At 44.6% G+C, this 15,389-nt stretch overlaps 1 protein-coding gene across 1 annotated transcript in view; it reads left to right on the top strand.

Annotated features, from left to right (window-relative positions):
- The window catches only part of F5 (coagulation factor V), a 485,541-nt gene that overhangs the window by 297,900 nt on the left and 172,252 nt on the right, over positions 1-15,389 (top strand). Inside the window, exon 14 of the mRNA XM_068269820.1 lies at positions 8,165-8,902. Within this exon, the coding sequence (XP_068125921.1) occupies positions 8,165-8,902 (738 nt within the window). The remainder of the gene's footprint in view (positions 1-8,164; positions 8,903-15,389) is intronic.

The raw sequence follows: 15,389 nt of genomic DNA, 5'->3' as shown, positions 1-15,389 counted from the left end.
CCATCATGTGTGCTGCTGCTGCTGCTGGGTTAGCGTTGCCGGTCCCTGTTTATGGAACTTCTTATCTTTATTACATTTATGACTGCATGGCGGTACAAAGCATGCTATCCGCACGCTTCTTGTCCTCATGCAAGGCCTGGGTTGTTGTGTCTCACAAAGCGTGGCCTTCTCCTCCTGCGCCTCCTCCTGTTCCATCACGTCTGCTGCTGCTGGGTTAGCGTTGCCGCGTGGTCCCTGTTTATTGAACCACTTATCTTTATTACATTTATGACTGCATGGCGGTACAAAGCATGCTATCCGCACGCTTCTTGTCCTCATGCAAGGCCTGGGTTGTTGTGTCTCACAAAGCGTGGCCTTCTCCTCCTGCGCCTCCTCCTGTTCCATCACGTCTGCAGCTGCTGGGTTAGCGTTGCCGCGTGGTCCCTGTTTATTGAACCACTTATCTTTATTACATTTATGACTGCATGGCGGTACCTCATGCAAGGCCTGGGTTGTTGTGTCTCACAAAGCGTGGCCTTCTCCTCCTGCGCCTCCTCCTGTTCCATCACGTCTGCTGCTGCTGGGTTAGCGTTGCCGCGTGGTCCCTGTTTATTGAACCACTTATCTTTATTACATTTATGACTGCATGGCGGTACCTCATGCAAGGCCTGGGTTGTTGTGTCTCACAAAGCGTGGCCTTCTCCTCCTGCGCCTCCTCCTGTTCCATCACGTCTGCTGCTGCTGGGTTAGCGTTGCCGCGTGGTCCCTGTTTATTGAACCACTTATCTTTATTACATTTATGACTGCATGGCGGTACCTCATGCAAGGCCTGGGTTGTTGTGTCTCACAAAGCGTGGCCTTCTCCTCCTGCGCCTCCTCCTGTTCCATCACATCTGCTGCTGCTGGGTTAGCGTTGCCGCGTGGTCCCTGTTTATTGAACCACTTATCTTTATTACATTTATGACTGCATGGCGGTACCTCATGCAAGGCCTGGGTTGTTGTGTCTCACAAAGCGTGGCCTTCTCCTCCTGCGCCTCCTCCTGTTCCATCACGTCTGCTGCTGCTGGGTTAGCGTTGCCGCGTGGTCCCTGTTTATTGAACCACTTATCTTTATTACATTTATGACTGCATGGCGGTACAAAGCATGCTATCCGTACGCTTCTTGTCCTCATGCAAGGCCTGGGTTGTTGTGTCTCACAAAGCGTGGCCTTCTCCTCCTGCGCCTCCTCCTGTTCCATCACGTCTGCTGCTGCTGGGTTAGCGTTGCCGCGTGGTCCCTGTTTATTGAACCACTTATCTTTATTACATTTATGACTGCATGGCGGTACACGTGTGCTGCTGCTGGGTTAGCGTTACCGGTCCCTTTTCCTGGAACCTCTTATATGTATTACATTTATGACTGCATGCCGACAAAAAGCATGTTACCTGTGCAAAGAAAACAGACATTTCCCGCATTTAAAAGACAGTTTTCCCTTTGAAACTTTAAAATCGATTTTCTCAAAAACTATAAGCTCTTTTTGCTAAATTTTTTTCCTCTTGTACCCACTCCCAAGGTGCACATACCCTGTAAATTTGGGGTATGTAGCATGTAAGGAGGCTTTACAAAGCACAAAAGTTCAGGTCCCCATTGACTTCCATTATGTTCGGAGTTCGGGTCGAACACCCGAACATCGCGGCCATGTTCGGCCTGTTCGGCCCGAACCCGAACATCTAGATGTTCGCCCAACACTACCCCAAACCTGCTATCATCACAAAATTTGCTATATATGTCAGGGTTCCAAAGTGCAGCATGTCAAGGGGTTCAAAAAGACCTTGGCCCTGTTTTCACTTAGGAGATCATTTTTCATCTTCTGTTTAACCACTTGCCGACCGCGCACTCATACCGCGCGTCGGCAAAGTTGCAGCTGCAGGACCAGCGACGCAGTTCTGCGTCGCCAGCTGCAGGCTAATTAATCAGGAAGCAGCCGCTCGCGCGAGCGGCTGCTTCCTGTCAATTCACGGCGGGGGGCTCCGTGAATAGCCTGCGGGCCGCCGATCGCGGCTCGCAGGCTAAATGTAAACACAAGCGGAAATAATCCGCTTTGTTTACATTCGTACAACGCTGCTAACAGTAGCAGCGTTGTACCAGATCAGCGATCCCCGGCCAATCAGCGGCCGGGGATCGATGTCACATGACAGGCAGGAGCCTGTTAGAGGCTGCATAGGACAGATCCATTCCTGTGCAGCCTCCGATCTCTCGGGGAAGGGAGGGAGGAGAGGGAGAGGGGGGAATTTCACCGCGGAGGGGGGCTTTGAGGTTCCCCCCCCTGCAACACCCAGGCAGGCAGGAGCGATCAGACTCCCCCAGCACATCATCCCCCTAGTGGGGAAAAAAGGGGGGCGATCTGGTCGCTCTGCCTGCACCCTGATCTGTGCTGGGGGCTGCACAGCCCACCCAACACAGATCAGCTAAAACAGCGCTGGTCCTTAAGGGGGGGTAAAGGGTAGGTCCTCAAGTGGTTAAAATAACTCTTCAGCTCTCTGTAACTGAAAAAGTAGCAAAAAGTAGGTGAAAAAATACTTCAAAATTATTCAGAATATTTCTGAGTATTACCAGCTTGCTGGTAAGCCCTGTAGTTTCTGACAAAATCAATTTTAACGTTTTGGTAGGAAAAGTGCTTTTTATACCCCGTGCAGTATCCATTTGCAATGGTTTTGGGTTCATTAGCCCTCATCCTTTGATATAAAGACTATTATTGCCTATGTCAATGAAAAAATGTAAAATTTAAAGTGGCAATGTATATTTTCTTTAAAAATTGAAGACACAAACAGCACAGGCAACCCTCTCCTTTAACTGGTTCCCAAGAACCGTGTATCTACGCACCTATAGACTTCAATATAGCACCAGGGGCATAGATACATGTATTGGGCACGCATGCGGCTGCGCAGGTGCGCGACTCCCCTGCAGCTGGGTATTGATCCTTGTATGGGAACATATGTTCAAAAGCCGATCAAAGCGATAAAGTAAAGTAAATGAACACTGACATCATTGAGGTGCCTGTGACCATTTATAAAGTAAAAAAAAAACAGGTTTATACTACTTCCTGTGTACTGTTCAGTCAGCCAAAAAGTAAAAATACACCTACATATATTAAAATAAATTAAAAACAATTTAATTCCCCATCCCCTATAATAACCAAAATAAAACAATTGTTTAAAAAAAGTTACAGTTCAAGAAAATAAACAAACCATAAATAGTTACCGTATATACTCGCAAGCAAGCCGACCCGCATGTAAGCCGACCCCCCCCCCCCCCACTTTTACCCCAAAAAACAGGAAAAAATGATTGACCCTCATGTAAGCCGGGGGTAGGAAACGCTGGCCGCATGATCCCCCCAGTATGTCCCAGTATAGCTAGTATAGTGCCCAGTATAGGTAGGTAGTGCTCAGTATAGCAAGTAAAATGCCCCAGTATAGCTAGTATAGTGCTCAGTATAGCTAGTATAGTGCTCAGTATAGCTAGTATAGTGCTCAGTATAGCTAGAATAGTGCTCAGTATAGCTAGTATAGTGCTCATTATAGCTAGTATAGTGCTCAGTATAGCTAGTATAGTGCTCATTATAGCTAGTGAAGTGCCCCAGTTTAGCTAGTATAGTGCTCAGTATAGGTAGGTAGTGCTCAGTATAGCTAGTAAAATGCCCCAGTATAGCTAGTATAGTGCTCAGTATAGCTAGTATAGTGCTCAGTATAGTGCTCAGTATAGCTAGTATAGTGCTCAGTATAGCTAGTGAAGTGCCCCAGTTTAGCTAGTATAGTGCCCCCAGTATAGCTAGTATAGTGCCCCATTATAGCTAGTATAGTGCCCCCAGTATAGCTAGTATAGTGCCCCATTATAGCTAGTATAGTGCCCCATTATAGCTAGTGAAGTGCCCCAGTTTAGCTAGTATAGTGCTCAGTATAGTGCCCCATTATAGCTAGTATAGTGCCCCATTATAGCTAGTATAGTGCCCCCAGTATAGCTAGTATAGTGCCCCCAGTATAGCTAGTATAGTGCCCCCAGTATAGCTAGTATAGTGCCCCATTATAGCTAGTATAGTGCCCCCAGTATAGCTAGTATAGTGCTCAGTATAGTGCCCCATTATAGCTAGTATAGTGCCCCCAGTATAGCTAGTATAGTGCCCCCAGTATAGCTAGTATAGTGCCCCATTATAGCTGGTATAGTGCCCCCAGTATAGCTAGTATAGTGCCCCATTATAGCTAGTATAGTGCCCCATTATAGCTAGTATAGTGCCCCATTATAGCTAGTATAGTGCCCCATATAGCTAGCATAGTGCCCCATATAGCTAGCATAGTGCCCCATATAGCTAGCATAGTGCCCCAGTATGGGTGGGTGGGTGGGTAGGTGCTGTACCTCCCCGCTCCCCCCGCGGCCGCCGCCGCTGCTATTACCTTAGGCGGCGCCGCTTCCTCTATCCCCGTCCTCCTCCGGTAAGTTCGGTAACTCATTCACAGCAGCGCGCCTCTCGCTGCTGTGATGACGAGGAAACCATAGAGAGCGGCTTCCTGTAGCGCGATGCCGTTACTATGGGAACCGCTCTCTATGGTTTCCTGCGTCATCACAGCAGCGGGGGGCGCGCTGCTGTGAATGAGTTACCGGAGGAGGACGGGGATAGAGGCAGCGGCGCCGCCTAAGGTAATAGCAGCGGTGGCCGCGGGGGGAGCGGGGAGGGACAGCACCTATCCACCCACCCATGACTCGCAAGCAAGCCGACCCCCCAACTTTTGGCCCACTTTTGGGGGGTCAAAAATTCGGCTTGCTTGCGAGTATATACGGTACTTGTAATTATTGACAGTAGTATAAAGAAACATAAAATGGAAAAATACACCTTTATTTCCAAATAAAATATTGTCGTCATACATATTTGTTTATTATGCATTATTTATTTATTTATTGTATTTATAAAGCGCAAACATATTACGCAGCGCTGGACATTAATTTAGGTTACAGACAATATTTAGGGGTGACATACAGCAATATGACAATACAGGAATACAAGAAAACCAGACCACACAGCACAGTATGAGTACAAGGTAATGCTTAGTCATTCACTGGATGGAGCATGGAGATTAGGCAAGTTTGGTTCAGTCAAATGCATAGCATGGGTTTACAGTAATGAAGGTGCATGATCAGGTAGGACACAAAAGGAGGAGGACCCTGCCCAAAGGCTTACAATCTAGAGGGAGAGGTAGGGACACAAAAGGTAGGGGACCAGAGTTCAGCTGTGGGTTTAGAGCAATTGTGAGGGGTGGTAGGCCAGAGTGAAAAGGTGAGTTTTGAGGGCCTTCTTGAAGGTATTGAAGGAGGGGGCTGCCCTAATGGGTGGAGGTAGGAAGTTCCATAGTATTGTAGCGTCTCTTGAGAAGTCCTGGAGGCGTGCATGGGACTGGGTGATGCGGGGGACGGTCAGGCGAAGTTCATTGAAGGATACGAGGAACATAATTAAAATTGTGTAATAACAAGGTCAAATGGGCAAATGAAACGTGTATTTTATCTATTATGGCACGTTTTATTTTAGAACTATAATGGCTGAAAACAGAGAAACATTTTTTTCACTTCTTTTCTTCTTATTCCCTTTAAAAAAATAATTTAACAAAAATACTGCCCAAAAAGCCTAATTTGTAGCAAAAAAAAGTGTGTGTATATATATATATATATATATATATATATATATATATATATATATATATATATATATATATATATATATATATATATAGTTCATCTGCGGGTTTAGAGCACTTGTGAGGGGTGGTAGGCCAGAGTAAAAAGGTGAGTTTTGAGGGCCTTCTTGAAGATGTTGAAGGAGGGGGCTCCCCTAATGGGTGGAGAGGTAGGAAGTTCCATAGTGTTGTGAACCTAAACTTTAAAATCAATAAAATAATGTTCTCACAAGTGGTCGTGACATATATACCAAATTTGGTGAAGATAAAATGTATGGGAACTTTGTAATCATCCATGAAACCCAATTCTGTAGACCTAAATGCAAAATGTGCTATTTATTTGCAAATGTGCAGTAGTTTCTTATACAAATTTGCATATATGCTTTGGACATATTCACTTATCCCTACAACTAAGATTTACTTTTTTTAGGTAAACAAAGTATTACTATCAACTACAGGAAAAAGGGGAGGCAAATACTATTATAATGTTGTCTAATAAATTAGTAATTTTCTTCGTGTGGTTTGCCTTCTTAAAATAGAAGGAAACTTTCAATAATTCAGCTTTAAGTGAACATTTGCGCTTACCCACAATGCACCACATTGCTTTTTAGTAAGAGTGCTTTTCAGTCTCTTTTGCCCCCTATACATTCCTAGTGGTTTGGACCACCCCGAGCTGCTTGGTAACTCTGTTGCACTGGTCCAAGCCCTATCCCATACAGCCATATCAATCCCTGCCTTGTACTGATGAGGACCAAAAGTCCGAAACAGGCAGTCTACATGTGGGGTTGATGTGGCTGTGTAAAATTTAAAGAGGCACTGAATTCTCATAAAAATCATCTTTTTATTTCAAAAAATGTCTTTAACATTATTGCTTTAACTAAAACGCAGCATTCCCGTGGCTGAAATGTAACTAAATCCCCTCTAACTCCCCCCTACCTCTCCCCTGCAAAATCCACAACTTTCTTGGTCATGGATTTTGCTGCTGGAGGAGGCAGAGCTTTCAGCCGCAGCTCTGCCTCCTTATGCGTCAATCAGCACGTATCTCTGCCTCTCCCCGCCCTTCTCAGGGTAGAAAGAGTGAGAGGGGCCGGCGGAGGCGACGATCCGGCACTGATAGACGCGTGGAGAGGCAGAGCTGAAAGCTCTGCGTCTCACGGAAGCGCTGCCCGGATTGCCCCCCGGGGAGTTTGGGAGGATTTAGTTAGATTACAGCCGCGGGAATGCAGCGTTTTAGTTAGGGCTATCATGTTAAATACATTTTTAAAATAAAAAGATGATTTTTATGAGACTTCAGAGTCTCTTTAAAGCTATAGGCTTGCTATACACCAGCGGTTCTGGATGCTAGCCTGCCTTCCAGGGGCATAAATAAGTAATTTGCATATTCAGTAGTGGTGCATTATGGGTAACCACAAATGTTAACTTAAAGCTGAATTATTGTAAGTTTCCTTCTGTTTTAAGAAGGTGAATCACACCAAGCATTGCTTTTTAGTAGGAGGGATTTTCGGTCTCTTTTAGCCCCCTATACATTCCTAGTAGTTTGGGTCACCTGAGCTACTTGGTAACTCTAATTTTCTTCCAAACCTTTTATTTGTAAGTGACTTCCTCATAAGCTCTAACCACAAATTCTTTCCAACTGCTAAGCCTGCAGCTGTGTTTGATCAATCCCTTGGACCATGTTACAGCTATAGGTTGTAAGATACTTATACTGGGTTTGGGAATTCCGAAATAAGATACAGATATATTGTTTTCCCTATAAATTGGCTCTAGACTTTGATGGGTACATAACTATGGCATAAATTAAATTGTAAGCCTCTCTGTGGGGCAGTTAGTGACTATATACGTTGTAAAGTGCTGTGGTAGATGTCAGCACTATATAAATAATAATAATAATACAATCCTGAGACCTTAAAGTTACAATGACTTTCACCTATAAGGATCAGGACTCAATCTCTGTGTGCAAATTTGAGGCCGAGTACTGTATAGACATGTTGGTAGGCTGCAGTCCAGCCAGACACTCTGTTACCATAAAGGGGAAGGAGTTACAACGGTGCAGATTGAGTGACTTCCAGCAGGTGGGGTAAAAGGGGGACTACTGCACTCACCAAGATGAGTTTGTATTAATATTTTTAAACTTTGTATGTCAGTAAAGATGTTTCAGAACGTATATGTGATTAAAGTTTATGAGATAATTGATCATGTGAGGGATCGTTTGAAAGCAAATTATAGATTTATCAAGCTGCAACAACATCTTATTTGCCTCTTTCTTATTTGCCTCTTAAAAACCCCTCCCCCCCTCCTTCCTAGTAGTGAATAGATTTACAGTATGTCAGTTGTGTGATGCTTTGATTATATCTATTTGCTTTGGATTACACCAGCAATGGGATTTTTGTCTAATTAAATCCATTTTTTGTCTATGAATACTTTACATCTGCTCTGATATCTAATGCTGACCTCTTGTATTTATTGACTATATTTCAATCCACAGCGCTGAGATATTTGAAGATATAATGAAAGCCATATTTCACCAGCCTCAAATGAATGAAACAGACATGGAGGTGGAGCAAAGTCAAATGTCAGCCATACAAAAAACAGATGACTTCAATAAACTGCATAATCATTCTCTTATATCTATAAATAATATAACACAACAAGCCTCTCAAAATGAAACTAAGAGGATACCAAAAATAATTTATGTAAAAAGAATGGAAAGATTTCAAATTGAGGATGCTGGAAATAATATCAGTATCAAATTTGTCAAATATGTAAGAAAGCAAAAAAGAGTGGGAAAAAATAAAGAAAAAAGAACTATAAACAGTATTCAAAATAAACTGCATAATAAAACACAGTCTGATCTCAGTGACTATGTGTCTTCAAACTCATCTCTGGATAATGGGAACATAGCTTTTTCTCCAAGAGGATTTAACCCCAGGAGTTTTCACCAAGAAAAAAGACAAATAGTAATTGGAATACCCAGTAGTATTAATGGTGAATATGAAGAGCATGATACAGATTCTATGTTGAACTATGAAGAAGAGGAACAACCCAAACTTATGGTTGAATTTGAGGAGCCATACAAAACAGAGTCAGCAGATGATGTTAGCCGCTACACCAACCCTGACAGAATCATAGAACATTATATGCGAAGCGCAACAAAGGGGACAAAGAGAGTTTACTATATAGCAGCTAAAGAAGTGCAGTGGGATTACTCTGGAAAATATATAAGGTGCATTTTTTATATCTTTCTTTACTGCCTTGTAATTATTTTCTTTGCACAGTCATTCTTATGGATAATAACAGTGCTGTTAATATGCTTGCTTATTGTGGTGGAACACAGTAAATGGAAAACACAGTACATTGCATGCCTGTTGTTCACAGACTGATAAGATATTACAGGCACAATACTACAAACCCCTGAACAATATAGAAGAGTATGAGTTTCAGTTATTGGCATAAATGGAAGGGATTGTACAGACCATCATAGTTGTAATAATGAGTAACTTCATCTAGCCTGCAACTGATAGGGTAATAACACTACAAGTACCACTAAAAGCAGAAAATGTGTAAACATACTACCTGACAGTTTTATTGAATAGATTTTAGAAGTTCTTCTTAGAAATGATGCTCTTTTTGCTCTGTTCATTTCCCAGAATGCAGACTTCTGAAGAAAGAGGGATATGGAGGCTACCATATTTATTTTCTTTTAAACAATACCAGATGCCTAGTTGTCCTGCTGATCTGTTTTGGCTGCAGTAGTATGTGACACACACCCGAAACAAGCATGAGGGTAATCTTGTCAGAAACATCTTATCTACATGCTTGTTCAAGGTCTATGGCTGACAGTATTAGAGATGGAGAATTAGTAGGATAGCCAGGCAACTGGTATTGTTTAAAAGCAAATAAATATGGAAGCCTCTTTATCCTTCTATCTTCAGGTACCCTTTAAGGAAAAATCGTGAAATTGTAATCATCATATGATCTCTTTTAACCCCCCTGATGGAAATCCAGAGCTGAGCTCGGGCTGAGATTCACTTACCCAGAGAGGTAAGCCCGGGCTGTCCCCAAAACCACCATGCGCTGGCTTTTCTATGGTCCTGCACGCGATCGGCGCTGCAAGCAGGACCCAGGCTTCTCCCCCGGCACCGGGATCCCCTTAGCTTCATTCTTATTCTGGGGATCCCTGGCGGCCAATCAGGACGGCCGAGCAGCGGTGCGACATGACGTCAGGCAGCGTGACATCATTGGGTGGGAAAAAAAATTAAAGTGGGCCCATGATCGCCCATCTGTGTGTATAAAGTGATTGCCCATCTGTGTGTATATATATATAGAGGGAAAGGTAGAAACCGCTCACTCCACGCAGGGCAGTGCCAGACCAGGACAGCCAATCCTAAAAGAACACTTGAAAACGAGGAAAGTCTGCACGATGCTCCTAAAATCCAATATCTTCATTCATGGACGTATCCAAAAAAGTCAACACATATCACCAACTGACATGTTTCGGACCTACTGGTCCTTATTCATAGCTGGAGTACAAATGGCATAAGAGGCCTCCTATATACCCTCCTCCTGTGGAGTGGGTGGTCCCCGAGACTAAGCCCTGGGACACACCCCTAACCCCACAAACAGGAAGGAATATGTACAATGTAAATGTAAAATCCAAAATGGCCAAACAACATCAAAGATCAAACTATGGCCACATATTGAATCAAAAAGCAAGAGGCCCTAAGGTACACCATACTAATTTCCAGACTACTCAAAGAATAACAATGGACAATTGTTAAGAAGGAGTAAAAATATATAAAAAAGAAAGGGGTGAATTGTACAAGTAAAACCATCAAAGGAGCAGCATGGGCACTATGTTAGAAGTGCTAAATCCCAGCGGGAATTCAGACCTTTTGGGAGTCTCGTACCCAATCTGAAAATCCACAGTGCCTCACGGCTCATAAGCCGTTTTGTGGTGTCCCCACCCCTGAGTGCAGGCGATACCCTCTCCAAACCGTGGAAGGAAAAGGAGGACATGCCACCATGGTGGACCTGGCGAAAATGTTTCACCACATTGGAAACGTTGGTGCTAAGCCAAGCCGGACCACAGTAATGCTCCCCTATTCTAGCGCGTAGCGGTCTCGTGGTGCATCCCACATACTGTAGGGCACAAGCCCCACACGTAATGAGATACACCACATTCGACGTTCCGCAATTAATAAACTGCCTAATGGGGAAACTGCGTCCGTTCGAAGTCGACGTGGCAACCCGGGTTCGAGTGTGAACCTTGCAGTAGTGACATGTTCTCACTCCACATCTGTATGAGCCCACCAAATCCAACCAAGTGGATGATCTGGTTCGGGACTCATACAGACTAGGAGATAATGATTGTGCCAGGGTTGGAGCCCGTCTGCTTGCAAAGCGAACCCCCTGTTGTAGAACACAGCGCAGATCCTCATCTCCCGCCAACACCGGGAGATACTTCTTAAGGATAGATACAATCTTGTCAAACTCAACACTATACGTTGTCACAAAAGTGGGTCTGCAGACCCCAAAATTAGTGTCCGTATCCCCTGTGTTTTTGAGCAAAAGATCTCTGCTTTTGGAATTGGCCCTGACCCACGCCCTGTTAATCATCCAGTCAGGGTACCCTCTCTCCTTTAATCTGGCCCCCACTGTTTCAAATTCCTCCCCGAGCCAACCTTGGGTGGCAGCTGGTTGCCCGAAGAGTGGTGTTCCCACTACACGGCTTTCTGTAGGTCCTAGAATGTACCTTTCCTTCCTCAGAATCCCCAAAAAGAGTTACATCTAAATAGCCAATAGAAACTTCTCCCCAATTAGAGGTGAATTGCAAGTTAAAGGTATTCGAATTTAATTCACTCATAAATAAGGGGATATCCTCAGATCCCCCCTTCCAAACCAAGAGCAGGTCGTCAATGTACCTCCCGTACCACGCAACATTCCCCAGACAGCGGCCCCTTCCCCCCAAAGGCAGCCATATGTTGGAGATGTTGAACCGGAGATAGGCCTAAGGACATCTTTTTCACTATTGGAGTCTCTCATAGAGAAGGAGACCAAGGTTTGGTGGGACTTGACCACACTTAAGCAGTATGTAGCTGAAAAAATCATACCAAGGGGTCTTCGCATCAAAAAAGTACCTACAACAGTGTATTCTGAACAATTCATAGTGGAATGGAATGAGATCCTTACGGACTGTTCCCTGGGTCTGATGAAACTTATCATTTCCTATGAAGAAAAGAAGCTAGTGGACTTAAGATTTAAAATCACTGATTTGCAAACCAATATCGTTAGATTTGAGAAATTTGAGCAGTATGACAGATTGCATAGTAGAATGCGTGAGAACATTGCTAGACTTGAGTCCATTATCACTGAGACAAAAAGAACCAAGTATCTAAGAGATGTTGAGGACTACAGACGTAAGGTGGTTTATGAGTGGGGAAAGTGGGAGACCATGGCTAGGTCACCTAGGTCACCCCGGCCTATTTTGTGTAGTTCACGAAAGAACCATGGGAGACGGGTCAGCTTTAGTTCTCCGGAAGTGTCCGATTTTTCCGATTCCTCAGACCCCGGCAAATTCATCCAGCCCAGGAGATTTGCTGACAACACTCTTGCAATCTCAAAAAACCCTCAGGGTCCAGGCACCCCCTACAGGAAACAGGGAAAGAGCCGCAGGAAGGGCAGGAGAGGAGGAGACAGAGGACTAGATGGGTGGGAGTAAAACATAAGACCCATAGAGTTAGATCAGGGGGGGTTACATCATGTAATGTAGTCAATTTGTCTAAACATGAACTCTCTGATATGGAGAAGAGTGTTCTCGCGAGGGGTCTCTCATTTGCACCCACAAATCATATGGATGTATTCACAACCATTGTTGATGTTAATAGGTTTGTGAGAGCCATCCTCTTGCGAAAACATTTCTTAAAATGTGGGGAGAGTGGAACTCTGGATATTAGGGCTACGGTGGGCGTCACCGATATAGGAGATTTTGGGGAGTCCAGGGCCAGATGGGCTTTGGATTCTCTAATGACTGAAAACTCAGGACTAATCTCCTTAGATGATGTTAAGCCTATTCGTGCCCGAAACCCAGATTTTTACCCTCTGACCAGTAGGACCGACCATGTTGAAACCTTCCAGGAGTTGGTGGAGAGGGACTTGGTGGAGTTGAAAAGTACTCCAAGCTCCAGGAAGTCCAATTTGTCACATCGGGAGCGACAGGCCCTCCAGAGTCTTAAGGATAACTCTAATATCATCATCCAAAATGCAGATAAAGGGGGGGCCGTCGTCGTTCTCGATAGCGATAGTTACAGAAGGGAGGCTCTCAGACAACTAGGGGACCCCGCAGTCTATCAAAAACTTGGGGGAGACCCCATGAAATGTTTTCAGAAGGAGCTTTTCGATCTCCTGTCCTTTGGTCGAGATTTGGGGGTTCTGGATCAGAAATTGTTTGACTACTTGAGGGTGACCCACCCCGTCACTCCGATCTTCCACCACCTTCCCAAAATCCACAAGCCGGGCGTTCCCTGGGAGGGCAGGCCCATTGTGGCTGGCATTGGCTCTCTAGGGGAGCGCCTGAGTGAGTGGATTGACTCCTTGTTACAACCTCTTGTGACAAGGCTCCCTGGCTTTATCAGAGATACAAAACATCTACTTGCAAGTTTAGAGGGGCTATCTTGGAACAACCATTATGTGTGGGTAACTATTGACGTAAAAGCCCTGTACTCTTGCATACCCCACCACCTAGCCATCCAGGCCATTGAACATCACCTTGGGAAATATTCTGCTTATTCTGAGGATTTAAAAACCTTCATGTGTCTGGCCGTCAGGTACCTCCTGTCCCGCAACTATTTCATGTTCGATGGTGGCTTCTACCTCCAGAGGTGTGGTGCCTCCATGGGGGCGAAATTTTCTCCATCTCTAGCCAACCTTTATATGGGTTGGTGGGAGGAGCACCACATTTTTGGGGGAGGGTGCCGCTGTCTGGGGAATGTTGCGTGGTACGGGAGGTACATTGACGACCTGCTCTTGGTTTGGAAGGGGGGAATCTGAGGATATCCCCTTATTTATGAGTGAATAAATTCGAATACCTTTAACTTGCAATTCACCTCTAATTGGGGAGAAGTTTCTATTGACTATTTAGATGTAACTCTTTTTGGGGATTCTGAGGAAGGGAAGGTACATTCTAGGACCTACAGAAAGCCGTGTAGTGGGAACACCACTCTTCGGGCAACCAGCTGCCACCCAAGGCACACTATATGAGGGGTCCCTGTAGGGGAATTTACCAGGGCCCGCCGTAATTGTTCTAAACGAGCTTGGCTCGGGGAGGAATTTGAAATAGTGGGGGCCAGATTAAAGGAGAGAGGGTACCCTGACTGGATGATTAACAGGGCGCGGGTCAGGGCCAATTCCAAAAGCAGAGATCTTTTGCTCAAAAACACAGGGGATACGGACACTAATTTTGGGGTCTGCAGACCCACTTTTGTGACAACGTATAGTGTTGAGTTTGACAAGATTGTATCTATCCTTAAGAAGTATCTCCCGGTGTTGGAGGGAGATGAGGATCTGCGCTGTGTTCTACAACAGAGGGTTCGCTTTGCAAGCAGGCGGGCTCCAACCCTGGCACAATAATTATCTCCTAGTCTGTATGAGTCCCGAACCAGATCATCCACTTGGTTGGATTTGGTGGGCTCATACAGATGGAGGAGTGAGAACATGTCACTACTGCAAGGTTCACACTCGAACCCGGGTTGCCACGTCGACTTCGAACGGACGCAGTTTCCCCATTAGGCAGTTTATTAATTGCGGAACGTCGAATGTGGTGTATCTCATTACGTGTGGGGCTTGTGCCCTACAGTATGTGGGATGCACCACGAGACCGCTACGCGCTAGAATAGGGGAGCATTACTGTGGTCCGGCTTGGCTTAGCACCAACGTTTCCAATGTGGCGAAACATTTTCGCCAGGTCCACCATGGTGACATGTCCTCCTTTTCCTTCCACGGTTTGGAGAGGGTATCGCCTGCACTCAGGGGTGGGGACACCACAAAACGGCTTATGAGCCGTGAGGCACTGTGGATTTTCAGATTGGATACGAGACTCCCAAAAGGTCTGAATTCCCGCTGGGATTTAGCACTTCTAACATAGTGCCCATGCTCCTCCATGTATATGCTGCTCCTTTGATGGTTTTACTTGTACAATTCACCCCTTTCTTTTTTATATATTTTTACTCCTTCTTAACAATTGTCCATTGTTATTCTTTGAGTAGTCTGGAAATTAGTATGGTGTACCTTAGGGCCTCTTGCTTTTTGATTCAATATGTGGCCATAGTTTGATCTTTGATGTTCTTTGGCCATTTTGGATTTTACATTTACATTGTACATATTCCTTCCTGTTTGTGGGGTTAGGGGTGTGTCCCAGGGCTTAGTCTCGGGGACCACCCACTCCACAGGAGGAGGGTATATAGGAGGCCTCTTGTGCCATTTGTACTCCAGCTATGAATAAGGACCAGTAGGTCCGAAACATGTCAGTTGGTGATATGTGTTGACTTTTTTGGATACGTCCATGAATGAAGATATTGGATTTTAGGAGCATCGTGCGGACTTTCCTCGTTTTCATGTGTGTATATATACTGTATACCTGTATATGTATATATACATATATATGTATATACATGTATATGAATATATACTGTATGTATATACCTGTATATACATAT

The sequence above is a fragment of the Hyperolius riggenbachi genome, chromosome 2 (genome assembly GCF_040937935.1).
Source record: "Hyperolius riggenbachi isolate aHypRig1 chromosome 2, aHypRig1.pri, whole genome shotgun sequence".
In the NCBI taxonomy this organism is placed as follows: Eukaryota; Metazoa; Chordata; class Amphibia; order Anura; family Hyperoliidae; genus Hyperolius; species Hyperolius riggenbachi.
The sequence above is the reverse complement of the archived record's forward strand: the minus strand, read 5'-3'. Positions and strand labels throughout refer to the sequence as shown.